The 21,664-nt window shown below is 49.2% G+C and overlaps 1 protein-coding gene across 3 annotated transcripts in view; it reads left to right on the top strand.

The window, feature by feature from the left end:
* The window catches only part of MOB2 (MOB kinase activator 2), a 93,836-nt gene that overhangs the window by 42,544 nt on the left and 29,628 nt on the right, over window positions 1-21,664 (top strand). Inside the window, exons 1-2 of one of the 3 annotated variants that reach the window (XM_072639509.1) lie at window positions 17,116-17,206; window positions 18,551-18,737. The exons of 1 other annotated variant lie outside the window; for it this stretch is intronic. In XM_072639509.1, coding sequence (XP_072495610.1) covers window positions 18,628-18,737 — 110 coding nt within the window. In that variant the 5' untranslated portion in view covers window positions 17,116-17,206; window positions 18,551-18,627. Of the gene's footprint in view, window positions 1-17,109; window positions 17,207-18,550; window positions 18,738-21,664 lie in introns of those variants that run through there. One more of the 3 variants, XM_072639513.1, reaches the window with a different exon arrangement.

Here is a 21,664-nt window from a genome sequence, read left to right on the forward strand (position 1 = left end):
ACTGTGGCTTTGTTCCTGTTGGACCTCTGGGGTAGCCTGTACTCAAGGGCTGCTCTGGGAAGTAGGGGAGCCAGGTGTTTATGAGAAGTGACCTGGCCAGGACCAAGCTGTTGGATGGGCCTCTCTGGCCAGAGCTTCTGCTCATCTTGTTCAAGGACCATGCCTTGATCAGCCCCCAAGGCAAATGACTTTGAAGAGCTCACCTTCCCTTGAGCACGCTTCTTAACGGGGTTTTCCTCTCAGTAGGAGTTGGATTCTTGTGTCCTAGGCTCAGCATCAAGCTTCATTGGACTTGTCCATGCCTTGCTAGCTTTTTCCTGGAGATAAGTCACAGTGGACTCAGAAGGAAGGATGGAGCTGCCCCGAGCAGCCCGCTGGCACAGACTCTTCTGCTGCCAGGTCTTAGTGGAAGGGTTGGGCAGTCTTCCTGGCTCAGGATTCCATACAGCTTCCATACAGTTGGATGGGCCCCTCATCCCCAACCATCTCTGCTTCTGTTCCCTGGTTCTCTGTGCTCAACTCTCTTGGTGACTCAGGGAAGAAGGGGGAGAGACCCTTCAGCACCCAGAGTCTCACAGACAGCAGCTCCCTTTGTGTTCAGCAGAAGACTGGTGAGCAGCTCATTATGGGTTTCTTCTTAGGGTCCTTTTGTGCCAGCGTGAGGCTGAAATGGAGTGGCCTCGGCCCCCAGCTCAGGGGAGACCACAAGGGTTCAGGTACACTGAGCTGACTTCTCTGAGAGGCACAGTCACCTGGACCAGCAGTGATCAGAGATCAGGGCCCTTGACTTGGAAGTCTGATTCTGGAAAACAACCTTGGTTTTGGTTTGGGGTCCAGATTCAGGAAGCCCCCTTGGAATCAACCTAAAGGCTTTCCTGATAAAATGTGGCTTCTCTCTGTGGTGCCCTGTGGGGCTTCCTTAGAACCATGTGTGTGTTAGAGGAGAGTGAGAACAGGAGAGAGAGAGAGAGACAGAGAGAGACAGAGAGAGACAGAGAGGGGAGAGGCAAAGAGAGAGTGAGAGAGAATGAGAGAGGGAAAGAGAGTGAGAAAGGAAGGAGGAAAAGAGAAAGTCTAGTGCAGCTTTTGAATTGGCCCTGAAAAGTGGTAGTCTTAACAGTTCCCTTTTCTGTACTCCTATTCTTTGTTCTTGGACTTTAAACACACCTCCCCTGGCCCCTAAGCCTTTCTTTTTCCAAGTAGCTGCTGGATAGCAGTAGCTCTGTCTGAGAGAGAATACACACTGGGACTTTGGATGATATTCTAGCTTAACCCCTTCTCTGAGTGACGGAAGGCTGGTCTTTCGTTCTTTTCTGTCAGGGACAGAAACTCTCCCCAACTCTCCTCAGCAGTATATTCCTCTTTGGGGTCACCCTGAAGGTCAGGGAATGATCCCCTGGATTGAAGGAATGCTGGCTACTTCACCATAAGGAACACATGGGCTCTGCAGACCCCCAAGCCTCTCCTTCATTAAAAAATCCCTGTGTGTTTGAAAAGGATGGTTGTTGGCCCTCAGCTGAGCCTTCAGAGCAAGGGACTTGACCAAGGTCACCCAGTCAGTGAGTGATGGAGACAGGAGGTAGCCCAGGTCCTCCTTGGAGCTGTTTGCTGGTCACTCACTCACTTTGGTGTCTGATCTCCAGGTCCTTGCCAAACAGTGACTGATGTGGGCCAGGGAGCTCCCAAGGTCCGGCCCAAGCAGAGCACCAAGGACAGATGACATTTGGCCGCCCGGGGCCTGCTCCCCGTATGCCTCAGGTGTCTAATAAGTGTTGGTTACATGTGTGTGTTTGTCCTTTGTTACCGAAGAAGACCATGCCATCAGAGAAATAATGACATGACTTGCACTTGACTTTGTTTGGAGTGAGGGACGGCTGAGTGTTGGTTGGATTGAATTGAGACAAGACCCTCCTCTTGCAGCCTGATGAGTTGTATCACCTTGACTCTTCCTGAGTCAGGTTCGGTCGTGTGGCCCTGGGCTTGTCCGGCCTTGTCTACATTGCCTTCTCTAGTGCATCAGTGACATAATGTTTAAGGAGATTTGGGCTTTTAGGGACAAAGGGCAAGCAGGCCTTGGCTGCTGTGCTGTAGGTCCCGGTGGCCTTGGCTGCTGTGCTGTAGGTCCCGGTGGCCTTGGCCGCTGTGCCGCGGGTCCCGGCGGCCTTGGCTGCTCTTGGCATGACTGCAGGTCCAGAAAATCAGGGTCAGGATTAGATTTTAGAGGGAGTTAAAATCAGAAAAGATTATTCATTCTCAGGAACAGGGTCTTGTTGTCAGTTGTTTCAGTCATGGCCGACTGTTCGTGACCCCACCGGGGCTTTCTTGGCAGAGATGCTGGAGCAGTTTGCCATTTCCTTCTCCAGATCATTTTATAGATGAGGAAACTGAGGCAGACAGAGGTGAAGTGACTTGCCCAAGGTTACACAGCTGGCAGGTGTCTGAGGCATGATTTGAATTCAGGACTCCCTGACCCACTGCACCACCACTGCTTCTATCCATCCTCTTTATCCAGCCCTAGCCTTGCATCTCCATCTGCCTGTTAGCTTTCTCTTCCTACCTTCTTATGTGGAGAGCACCCCCCCCCCCCACACACACACTTCCCTGGGCTTGTGACCCAGAGGTCATTCTGGACTTTCTCCTCTCCCTTGGCCTCCCCTGCCCTCCCCTCCCCTCCCCTCTCCTCTCTTCTCTACTCTCTCCCCCTTCTCCCCGTCTCTCTATCTGTCTCTACCTCTCCTCTCTCTCCCTCCCTTCCTCCCCTCTCTCTCCCTCCCTCTCTCTTTCCCCCTTCTCTCTCCCCATCACTCTCTACCTGAATTGTCACGTGGCCCCCAGTGACTGCCTTTGGCCTCCAGGATCAAACACAAAGCCCTCTCTGCACATCCAGCCTTCAGGCAATTTCCCTGGCTGCCCTTGCTAGAAAGCCCTTCCTGATAGCCTTGCTCTCAAGGTTTCTCCAATGTCGATGTCCTTCGTACCCTGTGGCCCCATTAGTCTGGACGCTCCCTGATGGCAAGGCTTGATTTGGGCCTTTCTTGGTCCTCAGCACCTGAGGTGCCCTGTGGCTGAGAGCACTTATTGTCTGACTGACTCACAGACTGTCTTGTCTTTCTTTCTTCCCAGTCCTGCACCGTTCTCATCTCCTGCCCAGATGGGATCTGTGGGGGGGGGTGGGGGAGGTGGGGATGAGGGGGCTCACATCCAAGGCAGTGACTACTGGTCTCTGTTCAGTCCCCTCGACATTCTGCTGCAGTCCTAGATAGTCACAGCATCTTTTAGGAACCAAGAGAAACTCCAAAGCTCTGCTCAACCTGACCCTTTCTCCCTCACACTCAGATCCTGCATCTCCCACCTCTAAGCCTTTGTCCTGCCTACCCCCCCCCCCCCCCCCCCGCCTCCCCAGAGTGCACTTGGCAAGTTCCCTGTAGCCTCCCCTCAGTGACCATCTTCTTTACAAAGCGTTCTTCATCCCCAGGGTGACTTTGTATGTGTTTGTCTTTGTTCATTTTACATTTAGGCTAGATGGATTTACATGTGTGAGTTAGAGTGTAAACTTGTAAGGACTGTTCATTCTTTGTACTTGGACACAGCCCTGTGCCTAGTGCAGCATTTGGCACATAGGAGGGGTTTAATCTCTATTTGTTCATTGATCTGTGTGTTTTCCTTTATCTCTGTCATCCTTGCAAGCGTTCTCCCTTCCCTTCCCCTCCCTTCCCCTCCCCCTCCCTTCCCCTCTCCCCTTCCCTTCCCTCTCCCCTCTTCTCTCCCCTCCCCTCTCCCCTCTCCCCTTCCCTCCTCTCCCCTCTCCCCCATCCCTTCCCCTCTCCCTTTCCCTCTCCCCTCTCCCCTTCCCTCCGCTGTTTCCTCTCCACCCTTCCTCTTCCCCTCCTCTCTCATCTCTACTTATTTATCCATCATCAGGCCCTATGAGACAACTCAGATTTGTCAGAACTTCTCAGATTTTTCCTTTTTTTTTTCAGCACAAAAACAGTGCATTACATTCATATATTTCCGTTTGGTATGCTGCTCCTTAAATGATAACAGACTCACTTTGTTTCCACTTCTTTGTTACCAGAAAAATTGCTTTTGTAAATAGAATCTGTTTGTACAAGAAGATTGTTTCCCTCTATCTTTGACCTCTCTGAGACCCATTACATCCCTTGCAGATACTGCTCCATGGAAGGGTCTGTTTATCTAGGGACGGTGGAGCTGTAATTCCAAATTGTTCTCTAGACCAATTCTCCATTCCACCAACAATGCATGTGTTTATCCAGCCTCCTGTATAGCCTCTCTAACCTTGGCTGTCCTGGTCTCCAGTCTCTTTGCCCATTTGCTGGATGTGAGAGAAAACTTAGGGTTATTTGAGTGCTCGCTGCTCTTGTTAGTGAGGTGAGCTTTTTTTGATAATTGATGTTCCTCTTTTGAAAATTTAAGTGCTCGTCCTTTGACCACTTACGTGAAAGGGTGAGAATGTATGTTGGGTAATTTTGTGATGATCGTAATTTTGTCCAGTGCTGTTGGTTAGCTGCCAACAAGTAGGGACACATGGTGCAGAAGGCCCGCAGATGGTCTCTGTGTGCTGTGTGTATGTATGTATGTATGTGTGTGTATATATGTGTGTATATGTGTGTATATGTGTGCATGTGTGTATGTGTGTGCTGTGTATGTGTGTGCTGTGTGTATGTGTGTGCTATGTATGTGTGTATGTGCATGTGTATACGTGTGTATACGTGTGTATGTGTATATATGTGTGTATGCTGTGTGTGTATGTGTATGTGTATATGTGTGTGCTGTGTGTATATATGTGTGTGCTGTATGTGTGTGCACGTGCGCACATGTGCACGTGTGTGTATGTGTGTGCTGTGTATGCATGTGTGTGCATGTGTGTGTATGTGTGCTGTGTATATGTGTATATGTGTGTGCTGTGTGTGTATGTGTGTATATATGTGTGTGTGCTGTGTGTGTGTGCTGTGTATGTGTGTGTATGTGTATATGTGCATGTGCTGTGTGTATATATGTGTGTGTATGTGTATATATGTGTGTATGTGTGTGCTGTGTATGTGTGTGCTACATATGTGTGTGCTGTGTATATGTGCGTGCTATGTACGTGTGTATATGTGTGTATGTGTATATGCGTGCTGTGTATGTGTGTGTGCATGTGTGCGTGTGTGTACGTGTGTGTGCGCATGTGTGTATATATGCATGTGTGCTGTGTGTGCATGTGTGTGCATGTGTGTATGTGTATGTGTGCTGTGTGTATGTGTGTATATATGTGTGTGTGCTGTGTGTGTGTGCTGTGTATGTGTGTGTGTGCTGTGTATGTGTGTGTATGTGTATATGTGCATGTGCTGTGTGTATATATGTGTGTGTATGTGTATATATGTGTGTATGTGTGTGCTGTGTATGTGTGTGGTGTGTGTGTATGTGTATATGTGTGTGCTGTGTGTACATGTGTGCATGTGTATATGTGTGGTGCGCATGTGTGCATGTGTGTGTGTGCATGTGTGCTGTGTATGTGTGTGCATGTGTATATGTGTATGTGTGTATATGTGTGTGTGCGTGTGTGTGCGTGTGTGTGCGTGTGTGTGCATACACATGTGCTGTCTGCAGTGCCTGGGCGTGCATGGTGGTGGTGCAATGGTCAGGCCAACTGACCAGCAGGAGCACACTTAGGGTACAGGGCATTTCCCAAGAGGGTCCTGATATGTGTGTGTGCACGTGCACTGTCTGCAGTGCCTGGGCATGTGCAGGAGTGTGGTGCAGTGGTCAGGCCAGATGCAAAAGTTCTCTCTGGAAGTAACCCAGGGGCCTGGAAATAAGGAACAGGTGAGACCTACTTCCTGGTCCCTTCCTGTTCTCTGAACAAGAAGACGAAAAATGTTTTGTGTGTTTCCTCACTTTGGAAAAATCCCTGGTGCCCGGGCCTCTGGGATCATGGCACCAAGTCTGCGTTCACTGCCCAGGCAGATGGCTTTGTTGCTCTCAGCTTCCCAGACCTTACCACCCAGCTCATACCAAAGTTAACATTCTCCCCATTTTGCAGATTGATGCTCCAAGATCAGGAGTTAAGGGAGGGTGAGGGAGGTGGGGGGAGGGGTGCAGAAGGGGGGGAAGGGGAGAGAGAGAGGGAAAGGGGGAGAGCAAGAGACAGAGACAGAGACACAGAGAGAGAGAGAGAGACAGAGACAGAGACAGACAGACAGACAGATGGACAGACAGAAGAGAAAGTGTGTCTGAGTGTGTGTCTGTGTCATTGGAAGGGGATGTCTTAGGAGAGGTCTCTCTTGGAGTTTCTTTCCACTTTTTACTTTCTCCTTCCATTTGTATCAGATTATAAGTCAGGTTTTCTTTGTAAATGCCTATTGGACATCTCAAACTGGATGTCCAATAGATGTCTTAAATTCAAACTAACCTCATAATCTATATAATCTCATATCTATATGATATAATATCATATCTGTCTAATCTCATAGCCTGAGCCCTCCCTTCCCTTTTACTGTGGAGGGCGTCCCCCTTCTCCCAACCCCTCAGGCTCTGACCCTAGAAATCATCCTCCAAGATGGTGTCAAGGTCTGTCCATTTCCTCTCTGCAGCATTACTCCAGTCGGCCCCTCCCTCTCCCCTGACAGGAGCCCTCATCACCTTGGGCCTGGACCATTGCAGAGGCTGCTGGGGGTCTGCCTGTCTCCGTCTCTGCCCTGCCCCAGCCCAGCCTCCATTCAGTCTCCAGAGCCATGTCCTAAAGGAAATCAGATGCCATTCATTCATTTAGTAAACTCCAGCACTCCCAGGATCAAATGCAGAATCCTCTGCCAGGCTTTTCAAAGCCCTTTGCAACCTAGTGCGTTTCTGGCTCTCTCTCTCTCTGTCCCCGTGTCTCTCTGACTCTGTCTGTTTCTGTCTCTGTGTCTCTGTGTCTATCTCTGTCTGTGTTTCTCTCTGTCTCTGTGTCTCTCCTCTGTTTCTCTTTCTCTCTGTCTCTCTCACACATGATGTATACATACAATATACATATGCCATGTATACATACTGTATGTGATATATAGAATCCCCACGTATATGTAGGTATGTTATGGGCATGGCATGGGTGGATACCCCTCCTTGTTTGCAGGTTGTTTCCCCACATTAGACGGGGAGCTCTTTGAGGGCAGAGACTTGGACAGGACTTTATGTGGCTAGCACTCAGCACAGGTTCCTGGTGTAAGAGGTTCCTTATCTGTGCTCACTGAATTGGCCTGAATTGTTTCCCTGGAGAGACCCCTGCACTTTAGGAAAGCCAGGATAAATACTGATTTCTCCAGGTTGGGTAAGAAAGCCCAGCTCCACATCCCAGGCCTGCTCCTTTGGCTCCATGTGTGATGTTGGGTAAGCCACCTCATTTCCCTCCATCTCTGTCCCTTCTCCATAAGATGGTGGTGTTAGCCACCTTATCCTTAGCCTTATCCTATGACATTCTGTTCGGCCTTGAGGCCGAAGGGCTGCCCGAGTCTTACCTTACCTGTCGCAGGTCTTCGGCGGCCAAACCGGATAAACGTATTGAGAGAAGAGACTTTCCAGAGTCGAACAAGGGTTAGGCTTTATTCAGGGTCTTGGTTACATGTGTAGGGTGAATTCTTCCTCAGGAGAGAGGAATCCTCCTCCTCCCAAGGAGGCAAAGATCATACAGCAAGAGAATGGGAGTGGGAGAGGGGAGGGACCTTCTGCCCTCTAAGGGCCCCTCAGCACGAAGAGCGCCTTTAGGCTTTCCTGACCCTACTTAAGCTCTCCCACCGCATAGTTTGCATGTGAATACCGTGCCTGCTCTCAGCCTTTAGCTAGTCAACAACAGGTGTGCTCAGACCATGGGTTAATCTCAAGGGTGGGATGCTCTCCCCAGCAAGTTTCCCACGGAGAAGAGGCGGAAATGCACGAGATAGTCCGTGTCTCATGCCTCAATTCCCAGCTGTTCCCTGGGGGACCTCATGAGAACTCTGAGGTTTAGAAGTCCTCACCTTTACCTGCCCGAGACTGTCCACATGAAACTGAGCTTACACCCCCAACAGTGTTAGCCCCCTTATCCTTAGCCTTATCCTATGACATTCTATCAGGAAAGATGTGGAAGTCTTTCTCTTTCCCAGTTCTTCAGCATAGTGCCATAGCTGTAGCCAGTATCACTCTCTGTGGGAACATCCTTGGTCCCCTGGGTACCTGTTGTGTGCAGAACTCGGGGGAGAATTGTAGAGAGTCTGTGGCAGCAGGACACAGCAAGAGAGATAGGCCCTTTCTTGACCACAAGTCCAGGCTCCAATGACAATGAAGAAAATCCCTTTATCAGGGGTGGTTGCCAGTTGCTTCTGGTCTGGCTTGTGAGGGCAGAGGCCTCCTGGTCTCCCTCTCTCAGTTTCTAAGAAGAGGAGGTAGTTGAGATAATCGTGATGGTGGTTTGACTCATGTTTCTCCCTCTGAGAGCCTGGCAACCTGTCCCTACATGGGCAGTTGGACAGTGGTTAGTCAAGTGTGTGGACTTAGACTGTGAACACAGGACCTGGACACACAGGCCCACCCATGTTACTGTTTTTATCTTAGAAGCAGACAAGATATCCTAAGAATAGTACAAAATATTTGTCTTTATAGTGTCCTGTTTGAGGACAACAGGCTGTTTCCTACAAATCTAATACAACCCTAAAGGAAACTTGGCCCTTGGCATTGGGGAGTAGAATGTTTTTTGCCTGATTTTCTGAGTGTATTTGGATTCTGATGTCAGCTCAGAGGGTTTTTGTTGAGGCTCTGGTTTGCCCTGAATGTCTTGGGCACCTTAATTAGGAAGAACCAAGGCTGGAGGAAAGGGCAGGACAACCTACTCCTAGTGAGGGCGCTTGCTTTATTTTATCTTATTTTATTTCCACTTCTAAATTCTCTCCCTCCTTCCACCCCCCCCTCCACCCATTGAGAAAACAAGAAATACCCATTATTCATAAGGAGTCATGCAAATACATCTCCGCGTTAGCCATGTTCTGTAAAAAAAAATAGAGAAATAGAGGAAGGAATCAAAAGATCCACACTACAGTCAGCCCTCTTGAGCCTATCAGTTCTCTCTTGAGAAGTGGGTACAGTTTATATCATGAGCCCTTTGGAGTTGTGGTGAGTCATTGTAGCGAAGTTGGTCACAGTTGTTGACAATTTTTTTACAAATGTTACAGTTTTTCTGTTACTATGCAGATTGTTCTTCTGGTTCTACTAATTTTGCTTAGCGTCAGTTCATAGTGCATACAGTTTGTCAGGCTTTTCTGAGACCATGCCCTCCTTATCATTTCTTATAGCACAATAGTATTCCATCACATTCGTATACCACATATACCACAACATTGTTATTTCCCGATGGATAAGCATTCCCTCAGTTTCCAGTTCTTTGCCACCACAAAAAGAGCTGCTACAAATATTTTTGTACAGATGGATCCTTTCCCTTTTTTTTTTGCCCTCTTTGGGATACAGATCTAATGGTGGTATTTGCTGGGTTAGACGATATGCAGTTTCATAGCCCTTTGGGCATCATTCCTAATTGTTCTCCAGAACGATTAGACCAGTTCACAACTCTACCCAGTTTTTCCGCATCCTTTCCAGCAATTTATATTTTTGTTTCCTGTCATATTAGCCAATCTGATGAGTGTTAGGTGGTATCTCAGAGTTGTTTTAATGTGCACTTCTTTAACCATTAGTGTTTTAGAGCAACTTTTCATATGACTATTGTTAACTTTGATTTCTTCTTCTGAAAGCTTCCTGTTCATATCCTTTGACCATTTATCATTTGGGGAATGGCTCTTATCTTTATAAATTTGTCTCACTTCACTATGTATTTGAGAAATGAGACCTTGCTGTAAATCCCTCCCCCTACCCGTTTCCTACTTTTCTTACAATTTTATCTGTGTTGCTTTTGTTTTTGTAAAACCTTTTTAATTTTGTGTAATGAAAATTAACCATTTTACCTCCTGTAATCTTCTCTGTCTAATGTTTGATCATGAACTTTTTTTCCCTATCCATAAATCTTACAGGTAATTTCTCCAGTGCTCCTCTAATTTGTGAGATTATCTTTAAATATCTAAATCATATGCCCATTTTGGGTTTATCTCAGTATGTAGTATAAGATGTTGTCTGTACCTAGTTTCTGCCAAACTGGTTTCTAGTTTTCCCAGTAATATTTGTCAGATTGTGATTTCTTGTCACAGAATCTTGGATCTTTGGGTTTGTCAAACACTAGATTACTATGATAATTTACTACTGTTCTATGCCACTGGTCCACCACTCTATGTTTTATCCAGCACCTGATTGTTTCGATGTTGACCGCTATGTAGTTCAATTTGATATCTGGTACTGCAAAGTCATATTCTTTCACATTTTTTTTCATTTATTCCCTTGGTAGTTTTGACCTTTTATTCCTCCAGATGAATCTTGTTATTATTTTTTCTAGCTGTATAAAATAATTCTTTGGTAGTTTGGTTGGTGTGGCACTGAATAAGTAAATTATTTTAGGTTGCCTTGTCATTTCTATTCTATTGGCTTTGTTTTTCCATAAGTAATTACTCTAATACATGGCCAATTTTTGTGAAAGTTCCACGTACAACTGAGAAAAAGGTATACAGCTTTCTGTTGCCATCCAGTGTTTTTCAGAAGTCTGATATATCTAACTTTTCTAGAATACTATTCATCTCCTTTACTTCTTTCTTGTTTATTTTATGGTTAGGTTTGTCTAGGTCTAAGAGGGATAAATTGAGGTCACCTACTATTATAATTTTATTATCTATTTCCTCTTATATCTCATTTAAGTTTTCCTTCAAGAGTTTGGATGCTTTTCTACTTGATAAATGTATGTTTTGTATATTACTTCATTATCTATAGATCTTTAAGAAAAAAATGTCATTTCCCTGGTTATCTCTTTTAATTAGGTCTGGTTTTGCTTTTGCTTTGTCTGAAATCATACCTACCCCCTACCTTTTTTTACTTCAGCTGAAGGATAATAGATTCTGCTCCAGTCCCGTATTTTAACTCTTTGCGTGTCTTTCTGTTTCAGATGTGTCTCTCATAAACAGCCTATTGTTGGATTCTGGTTTCTAATCCATTCTGCCCTCTACTTTTCTTTCATGGATGAATTCATCCCACTCACATTCATAGTGTTTTGTTTTTTTTAAAATTTAAATAGTACTTTATTTTTTCCCCAATTATATATCAATAAAAATTTAGCTTTCATTTTTACAAGATTTTGAGTTCCTGATTTTTCTGCCTTCCTCCCTCCTTCCCCTCCCCTCTTCTGAAGATGGTAGGTTTATCCATATTTTGTCATCACATTCGTAGGATTGCTACCTGTAGACTTCTCACTATCATATACTCTTATATTCTTCCTTTTAAAAACATCCTTTCCTTTCTCAAGTCTGTTTTGCTTCTCACTCTGGCCTCCCTGAATCCATATTCATCCATCCTTTTATCACCACCCTGCCCCCCCACCCCCCAGTTCAGATGAGGGTGAGGTTCAGCCATTGTCTGCTCCCTTTCCCCCCCATTTTCCCCTCCATTTTACTTTTCTTTTGGGGGGAGGAGGCAGTCTAGGTTAAGTGACTTGCCCAGGGTCACACAGGTAGTAAGTGTCTGAGACGAGATTTGAACTCAGGTCCTCCTGACTCCAGCGGCAGTGCTCTATCCACTGTGCCACCTAGCTGCCTCTTCCCCTCCATTTGAAAATACATTCTTTCTAGTAACATGGCGGACCACCAAGCCTTACCACCTGCCCTTCCATTAGATGCTGAGGGCTTCTGGGCTTGGTATCTGCTTTGCATCTACACCTCCCAGACCCCTGCCCACTGAACCCTCAGGACTGTGGGGCCTCTCAGCTAACCTGAAGCAGGACTCCTCAGTCTCTCTTCTTCTGTGAATAGAGCCCTTTCTGAACATCTGTTCAGTCTTAAAATTCCAGCCCTCAGACAGCAGGGGCTATTTCATTTGTGTTCTCCAGCCTTTGGCTTTGGCACACAGTGAGCTCTTGATCCTTTTCCTTTCCTAGCAGAATGTCATCTCCTTGCTGCAAGGACTGGGGCTTGTTTACTTTTTGTATTACCAATGTCTTGTGCGTAGTAGGTACACAGTAGGTGTTGATTGCATTGTGTTCAAAGAGGAGAGTTAAATTGGAAAAGTCTTATTACAAATTAATCGCACACAGCCCCAACCAAAACAAAACAAAACCCCAAACCCCTCAGGATTGAGCGTACTGCTTGCCAAGGGTCCACATTCATTGTTTGCAATAAGAAAGCTAGTCAGCTTTCTTATTGTTGAAAACCAACTTCTCTGAATCCCATTTCATTTGATCCAATGAGTGAAGACCCATGTCCTTTGTGGAAGCCAGTCAGTCAGCTTCTGTGGCTGGGATGTAGCCTGCATGAGGGCAGGCAGGATAATGCAGTCTGAAGTCCCAGGGGGATGGACTTCCTACATTTGACAGAGATCTTGGTGTTTTCTGGCAGAACCAGAAGACACAGCTCAGTCCTGTCTAAGCTGGAGGCAGGGAGTCTGGTCAAGAAGCTGTTGTAGGGGATGAGGGCCTTTACCAGAGATAGTCCTAGACCTTAGAGCAATGCAGAGATTCTGGCTACTTCAGTGGTCCCACTCAGAGGCTTTTGGGGAAGACTCTCCAATTTCCTGATGCCATTTTGATCCTTGTTTAGCTGCAGAATGAATGGGGGTGGGTAGGGTGGGAATCACAGGGAGGGTCCCTCTGGTTCTGCTTGATATAGCAGGGTACATCCTGCCATGAAACAGTCAGTTCCCTCCTGAATAGCCCTCCTGTCTAAGCTCCTTTTGACTCCCTGTCCCTCCCAGCCAGGGCTCTTCCACAGCTACCCCATCTCCTGCAGGGGAACCTTCCAGGAGCGTGTCTTCCCTGAGGCTGCTCCCTGCAACTGGTGTTCATCCATTCAATTCAGAAATCAACTTGGAAAAAAGTTATTATTATTTCAGTGGCTTTCTTCATCCCAAATGACAAATTAAAGTCAAAAAATTTAGTCAGAGAGCTTTGGTGACTTTCTGCTTGAGCTCTCTGAAAGTAGAAGGTAAAGGCTTTATTTCTCCTTCTTGTGGTTCCTAAACCAGGTGACAGCAAGGGCTGGCAGATGTGGTGGTCCATGCACCTTGTCTGAGTGACAGGGATTTGGGGCCGGGTGGCAGTCAGCCACCGGCTGTAACCGGCCCAGCGATTTTCAGCCATTCTATCGGCTTTGACTCTGTAGCCGTTTGGTGCCCTACTTGGGGAGCCAGTGCAGCGGAGGCAGGTCAGTGTGTTGGCCAGCTTGGTCTGAGGCCAGGATACACCTTCCAGGGTGACCGTCATTTCCCATAGCAGGAATGGAACAGCTCAGAGAAATAAAGACATGGCATCCCTGTCTGAGGACACCTCAACCCCTGTGTCACCAAGACTATGCTCCTTTAGTCAGGGATGCATGTTGTAGGGAATGTATTGTCATTCCTAGGAGTTTGAGGTGTGCCCCTGGCGCTGGCCTGTCAGGGAAAGGGAGAAGGGCCCTCGGACATCTGCCAAGAGAGAAGGAGGGTCTTTGGTTCCTTTCCTGAAGTAAATTCATAGCCTTTTCTCTGTTGCTATCTACATTGCTCTTCCTGGATCATACTGAGGAACCACAGCCCTGCGGAAAGGAACTTGGGCCCCTTCAATAGCATCCTGTGTCCAGGAGCTCACTGTGCTTGGACTACTCCCTCTGCCAGCCCCAGCCTCCTCCAATAGAGAAGGTTGATTCAGGCACCTCCCTCTGCACACAGATCGGCCCTCTCCAGGGGTGTGTGACCTATGTTTGCTGGGCAGTATTGACACAAGGCTGTGAAAACAGAAGCTGCGTGCATTTGCGTGTGCATGTGAGGTCAGAGGGTAGGTCAGAGAGTGTTGAATGAGCCTGTGGGATTGAGCCAGGTGTTAGCAAGCTGGTGTCCATCGCTACAGCCAGTTAGCTTGACTGCCTTGGTTTGGGGAAGGAGCAAGAGAATGGGGATATTTTAACCTTCTGACTTTCAAATCTCCTAGTAGACAGGTTCTGTCTTGGATGATTCCCAGAAGTGAGCCAAGGGGACTAAGCCCTGTCTGGTCACCCATGTGCTGAAACCCAGTGCTAAGCCAGACGAGGGTGCTGGGTAAATGTCGTGGTGGTGATGCTGAAGTAGCATTCAGGGGCCATGGGCCAGGTCAGTGCTGCTGCTGGCCAGCCTTGACGTCCGGTGCCTCCCACAGGAGATGCATCATTCCTCCTTGTCGCCCTTTGGATCATCAACAAGAACCCCAGGGTAGCCCAGGTCTGGGGTTTGGCCAGTTCAGAACATTTGGCCCTGCCATGGGGAAGCAGGGAGGGGAGGAAATGAGCATTTAGGCAGTGATTACTGGATGGCAGGCACCATGCTAAGTGCTTTACAAATGTTATCTCATTGGATCCTCACAGCTACCCTTGCAGGTGGTACCATTAGTATCCCCATTTTATAGATGAGGAAATTGAGGCAGGTAATGGTTAAGTGACTTGCCCAGGACCCTACAACTAGTAAGTGTTGGAGACTGGGTTGAAACTCAGGTCTTCATGACTCCCGACCCAGCACCCTGTGCACTGTGGCTTCCCTTAGCCGCCATCCTGAGGAAGCAGGTAGGGTTTGTCTTTTCATCTCTGACCCCAGTGCCTGACTGTCATTGCCCAATCCTTATGATCCTTAGGAGGGGACTGCCTTTTGATTGCTGGACTGATTTGTCAGGCCCCTCCTCCTTCCCCACCCCTCTTGTGTGGGACCACATTGGGACCCTGGACCCTGTGACACTGATACCAATGGAGGCATTGGAGAGAAGAGCCCCAGGGTGCTCACCATGTCCTTGGCTAACTGGGTAGTGCAGGCAGAATTCAGAGCTGGCCCAGGCCATTAGGGCAGCCTGGTTGGCCACTGGGCAGGACATGGTCCTGGTTCATTCATCCCCTGTGCAAGCCCTAGGGCTTTGCTTCTGTGTTCCAGCCCCTTTATACCAGAACCTTCTCACTGAGCAGCATTTGCTTAGGAGACAGTAAAGAAGCCTGGGTGAAAATAAGGCTGTGTTCTCCTGTGACTACAAGTCTAGGACAGAGTTCATCAAGGTGTGCCGAGCCTGCCTTGGGGAAGTGGGAAGGGCAGTGAGCAGCTGGGACCTGAGGTGAGGGTTTTTACAAAGCCCTCCCTCTCTCTCTGGACAGCAGTGAGGATGTCTTAGAAAGTGTCTCCTTAGTTTCAGGAAGGGAGCTCCAGTGTCCTCAGTGGGTGGGAAAGGGGGCCAGGGGAAGTGCTTGGCTGCCTTTTCTTCCCTTCCCCAGGGCCCCTCAAGGTCTGGGAGAGGATTTCACTCCTGCCTTGATCCTAGAAAGTCAGGATTGTGAGAGCAGATCTATAGTCCTTGGTCCCACTAAATATTTGCTTTTAAGACAGCACTATCACAGTTTGCAAACATTCACCCTCACCCCCTGGAGGGCTGTAGTGTTGGGCACAAGTCATGCTGGAAAGGCGGGGTCCAGTTCCTTCTCCTCCTCTTCTCCTGCAGATCCCCCCAGACTCTCTGTGCCCTTTCCAAGGACCAGCCCTCCCTACTGAGGTGCCCAGCCAAGGTCCCTTTGGCACCTTTTTGGGTCTTCAGCACTGACTCTTGGGCCCTATCCTCTCATTTTCAAGCATTTGCTCTTTGCTGTCCTTGAGCTGACTCCTCCTCCCACCCCTTGTATCCATGAATGAGCCCCTCCCATAAACGTCTTCTTCCCCACTTGAGGGTGGGGCTGGCCTTCTCTTTGCTTATATTTCTGTAATATATAATGGTGCCTGGTATGTGATCGGTTCTGTATTAAACGATTGTTAACTGACTGAAAAAAAAAAAGCACTCCTTCCATTTTAGGTAGGAGCTCTGACCCTGCCATCCACAAGCTGATTCTTTTCATATTTTGATAACTGTTTCAATATTGGTGGCTCAGTGGATAGAGTGCCGGGCTGCAGTTGGAAGATCTGTGACTCCGGGCAAGTCACTTCACTCTGTTTGCCACAGTTTCCTCATCTGTAAAAGGAGCAGAAGGAAATGGTGAACCCCTTCAGAATCTCTGCCAAGAAAACCATAAATGGGGGTGATAAAGAGTTGGTCGTGATCACCAAATGACTGAATGATGTGTTTCGGTAGTGCAGGCCTGCACATTTTATGCACCCTTTAATTCACTGCTCTAGGGAGGGCCCCAGAGGCCTCTTAACTAGGCTGCCAAAGGACTATGTGGCCAAGAACCCCTGCTCCATTGGAGTCTTTATGGAAGGCAGTGAACAAGGGAACAGACCGTTATTAAGTGCCTACTATGTGCCAAGTGCTGGGTGAAGCACTTCCCAGAAGTTTTCTCATTTGAGAATTTGCCCTAAAAGTTTGGTGAAAAGTTTTCAGAAATGCTCAGAGTAAATAAAACATAAATCTTCAAGTTGACCAGATGTTTAAAGGGCTGAGATGGACCTTGTCATGCTTTTAGATGCTGACAGCAATGATCGCCGTGATTTCCAAAAATGAAGGACTGTGTGCTCACAGGGACCTGAGGCCACTCCTTGGCCAGCCTCGTCATCCATCTTCCACATGAAGTCTATCAGTAAGCCTCTGTTAGGGCCCTGATACAGGCTAGGCATCCTACTGAACACTCACTAAATGCCACAAACCACTACTTACTCTCTCAGGGAACATACAATCTAATGAAAGAGGTAACCTGCAAATAGCTTTATGTACAAATGAGTTATAGATCATAGATGGGAGATAATCCAGGGGAAAGTACAGCCATTAAGGGGGATCAGGAGAGGGAAGCCTGAAGGCAGGGTGGTCTGGGCATGGAGGACAGCCAGAGAAAGTACCCAGGATTGGCATCTTGTGGGAGGAGCAATGAGGAGTGCTTGGGAGAAGGGAAAGAACAGGATTTTCTTTTTGATCCTGGAGATAATGGGACCCTATTAGAGTGACTAGGGTTTGTGACGTGGGCTGAGCTGCACTTGGAGACCCCTTTGGTGATGCAAGCACCAGGCTATTGTTGCTATGGTTCACATGGGAGGGGATGAGGGCCTGCCCCCTGGGAGTGGCAGGTCAGGGGGAGAAAGGGTGAAGCTGACAGAAGTCCCAAAGGCAGAAATGACAAGACTCGAGACTGATTGGAAAATGGGCACTGAATAGAGGGTGAGGAGTAGGGGATGCCCCCTGGATTGTGGCCCTTGGGACTGGGGTGCTAGTACAGTGACAGGGCAGTTAGAAAGAGGAGAAAATTTGGGGCAAAGACAGTAAGTTCTGGTTTGGACATGTTAAATTGAAGTTGAATATAGAGGAAATGTTAGCCTAAAGTCAGGAGAGAGGTTAGGGTTGAAGGAGATGGGACGAGCAGCCAGAGCAGAGCCTTGGGGGACACTTGGACCAGAGCCTGAGGACTGGCCAGCTTGGTCAGAGAGTCAGCGGATTTAGAGATGATCCGGCAGAGGAGGATCTGAGGAGGACAGGAACCATAGTTGGATTTGGCGATTCAGAGATCCCCGGGTGACTTCAACGAAACTGGAGGATAGGAAATCTGACTGGAAGGTGTTCAGAAGCAGGTGAGGGGCAGGCAAGTGGAGGTGCTGATTGGAGCTCGTTTTGCCTGCAGGGATCTGCAGCTCATTAGGGATCTTTGCGGATGGGACGGATGCAGATGTTTGCAGACAGTTAATAAACTTTTATACACACACAAAAGACAGATCTGGACTTCAAGGAGCAGTCTAATTCGGAGAGATCCCCAGTTCAGGGGAAATGGAGAGCTGGCTGGAGAGGCCCTCCAGGCAGAAGGGCCCCGGGGCAGAGGTCCTGAGGTGGGCCATGGGGAAGGCCGGAGCCGGGCAGTGCGGGGGCAGGGGAAGGCAGGACTGGAGCGGGAAGAAGGACTTGGCTTGTGTGGGGAGTGCGATCCCGTCCCGGTCCTGGCCCGAGGCTGAGGCCAGGAGGAGCCTCTGCAGTAACAGCCCGCATCTCTGTGGCGCCTGCTGTGTGTACGCCCAGCGCAGTACTGAGAAGGTTCCCCAACCTGATGCTGTTGCCCCCTCCGGGCTCTCCTTGGCAGGCGGGCAGGAGAACGTGGGCGTCCGCTGTTGGCTGCAGAGCTCCTCGCCGTGTGCCCAAGTCCAGACCAAACCGCACAGCGCTCGTCTGTTTCGGTCTGGGTGGTCGTCGCCGGCTGCCTCCCCAGCGAGGGGCTGCAGGCTGGGCTTTGGGGCAGGGCACGCGCCCGGGGAGACGGCCGCCTTGGCTTTGCTCTGGCAAGCCTAGGGTTGCCAGGCCCGCCCCTCCCAGGTAGGCAGCCTGCCTGCTGCACACTGGGCCCTTGTGCTCCTGCTCCAGCCCGTTCTCCAGATGGGCCAAGGCTGCGGCCGTTTGTCTTATGGGGCGGGGCTTCGCCTTTCTCTGGCCGCCTTCTCATTGGCTGAGCCCGGGAGGGAGGGGAGCAGGCGGGCCGAAGTGCACCGGGCACTGGGTGAATGTGGTCGGACTTGTTTTCAGACTGCCGGAGAAGGGAGGGAGCCCCTGCCCAGCGCTCTGCCCCTACGCCCTCGCCCCTTCTGGGCTTTGCCTGGACCATGGTTGGAGACCATTGTAACCACCCTGGAGACAGAGCCGTGCTCAGCCCGCCCCCCAAAACTGGCCTGAGCTGCAAGATGGTCCTCCAGGCCGTGGGCAAAGTGCTCAGGTAACAATTCCCTGGGGGGAGGGGACCCCATTGGAGGGGCTGTCCTGGCAGGGAAGGGCAGTGGCACCCGGAGTGTGCTCTCCTTTGGAGGGGGGGGGCAGAAGAGCCCCGGCAGGCAGCATGCCTATGTCTGTCTGAAATCTTAGCTGACGGTTGTGTGTGTGCCCTGTGCCCCTGCCCATGTGTGAGAGAGAGAGTGTCCAGCGTGTGTGTATGTGTATGAGTGTGTGTGTACAATGGATGTGGATGAGAGTGTGTACAGTGTGTATGTACAGAGTGTATACAGTGTATGTATGTATGAGTGTGTGTAGAATGTGTGTGTACAGAGTGTGTAGAGTGTATGTGTGTTTATGGGTGTGTACAGCGTGTGCGTATGTGTATGAGAGTGTGTGTGTATAAGTGTGTTTGTGTACAATGTTTGAGAGTTGTATACAGTGTATGTATGTATGAGTGTGTGTAGAATGTGTGTGTACTGAGTGTGTAGTATGTATGTGTATGAGTGTGTAGAATGTGTGTGTACTGAGTGTGTAGAGTGTATGTGTGTTTATGGGTGTATACAGTGTGTGTGTATGACAATGTAGAGTGTGTGTGTACAGTGTGTTTGTGTGTTTGTGTAGAGTGTGTGTACTGAGTGTGTAAAGTGTATGTGTGTTTATGGGTGTGTACAGCGTGTGTGTGTACAGTGTGTTTGTGTGTTTGTGTAGAGTGTGTGTCTGAGTGCCCTAGACCAGAGCAGTACCTCTGAGCTGGAGGGGCCCCCTCCCTGCGTCTTAGAGAGAGCCATCCTGGAGGGAAATCAGGACACAAAGCTGGCGGTTACACAGTGAAACTTAGTGGTATAGCCCCTTAGACTCAGTGGCTTCTGGAGCTCTCTGAGCGCCTAGGATGGGTTCTGATGGGGAACCTTATTGGCGCCAGGCCATCAGGAAAGTCTGCCGTGGCCCAGGGACTCCCTCACAAGCTGAAGGAAAGCAGGGTGGCCATGCTTATTATGCTCTCTTCCCTTGGAGCCCCTAGGCACTTCCCAGACTCTGTCTTAGCAGAGCCCCCCAAAACCTGATTGGGTCATCTCGTGCTGATGGGAAGCATGTCCTACAGCCAGGAGACCCCCCTACCCCACTGTAGTCCAGAGTGGCCCCTGGAGTCTGTTTTGGCTGGGCCCCTTTGAGGAGACGGAACCCAGGGTGGGTCATTGCCCTTCCTTTGGGTTCTGCCCTTTCTCTGATGTTTCCCCTTCTTGTGAAGGAAGCCCTGGCACAGCCAGAGCCTTTGTTACCTGTGCTGTAAGCTGTGCTTTGGGAAAACTCAATTCCTCGGGGTGACTCAACCCGCGCCCACTGCCGGTTGTGTTGGAGGGCGGGTCCCCCTACTGCCGGCTCTGCCTTCTTGCTGGTGGTTTCTCCCCTGCCTGCGTGAAGAGGTTGGTTTAGGGCCCCGGTGGCTCAGGGCTAGTGATGCTGGCCAGAGCTCCAGAGGGTGGAATCCAAAGCCTCCCCCTCCCCCCGCCTACAGAGCCTACTGGGACCAAATGGATCCAAGCCTGTTCACACTTGTCTTAGAGTTGTCTTAGAGTTGTTGCTAACATGACCTTGTTCTTGGAGGTGTGCATTTGTGAGTGTGCATACGTGTGCCTGCATGTGTGAGGTACACACATATTATATGTTACTGAGAAGATGCATGTGTGCACACTCACATGTGCTTTTTTGTGAGCATTAATGTGGCGTGTGTGTGTGTGTGTATGTGTGCGTGCTTGTGTGAACAGGCACGTGTGTGAAGGAGATGGTGCTGTGGCCAGTTCATCTGCTTTCCCTGTGACCCCTTCTCCCTTTCCAGCCATCTCCAAGCAGAGGATGACTTAGTATGGACCACAATCATTGTATTTTTCTTGGGCTTTTCAGTTCTTTGATCCCAGAGGGTGCCTCAGAAGTGCTACAAACCAGGGGTGGGGATTGTTCTCTGGCTTTGCCTCCCCTGGCCTCTTCTGTTCCTCTACCCCTGGATTAGCCAGGGCTCTGGCTGCAGAGCTGCTCTCCCTCCAGCCCCAAAGGGAGACACCTCAGAGAGGGCTACCACAATCTCCTTTGTGGGATGGGGTGAGGGCTGAGGTGCAGCTCTCGTGGTCCTCCCTTCCATGTCTGGAGAGTGGTCCTTGAAGGGCCTGAAATCTGCTTCTCTGTCATTCCCAATGTTACTCCCGGCTCTCCCTGTATGAGGTGATGCAGAATGAGCCCGACCCTTCTGGAGAGATACAGGAAAAGCTCTCCCAGCCCTATAAGGGCTTCTGGCTGAACAGCCCAGGTGTCCCCAGCCAAGCCTTAGATGGCTCATACCATTGAGAAGTCCGTCACCATCTTGGTCACCTTTGGGGCTGGTTGACTCTCCATTCCCCTGGGGGAGGGCCTGAGACTTCAGCACCTTGGGGAAGTCCTGCTGTGAGACAGCCTTAGCCCTAAGTCTGAAGAAAGTCAAAATTGCTTGACTGCAAACCCAGCAGCAGTCACTGTGCTGCTGATGTGGTCTGGCTGCCTCCTCCAAGACAGAAAACACTCTGATAGCACTGGGACCTCCTGGTATGGAGGGGCCGTGCAGTGATAGAGGTTCCACCTTCTTAGGTTACTTTCCCACAGGACATGATAGTCCCAAGCCCCTCTCATTTTCTCTCATGACCAGTCCATCTTCTTTCCTGACCATTCCTTTTTGTTACATGAGCAGCCCGTTACCTACCAAAAGCTGCTAGGTTATGTTCAACATGATCCTCATTCTCCATTCTGCAGACACTCGTGTGTTCTGTCTCACAGTCATGTAGCCCCACTGGCAGCAGATTGGCTAAAAGGATGCTCTTATTTTGTTGTGGTGGTCATTGAAGCAGCCTCGAAATTTACTGAAGGTGATCAGTCAGTCTGTCACCTTCTCCTGCCAGTCAGTTT

This window comes from Notamacropus eugenii, chromosome 2 (assembly GCF_028372415.1).
Source record: "Notamacropus eugenii isolate mMacEug1 chromosome 2, mMacEug1.pri_v2, whole genome shotgun sequence".
NCBI classification, from domain to species: Eukaryota; Metazoa; Chordata; class Mammalia; order Diprotodontia; family Macropodidae; genus Notamacropus; species Notamacropus eugenii.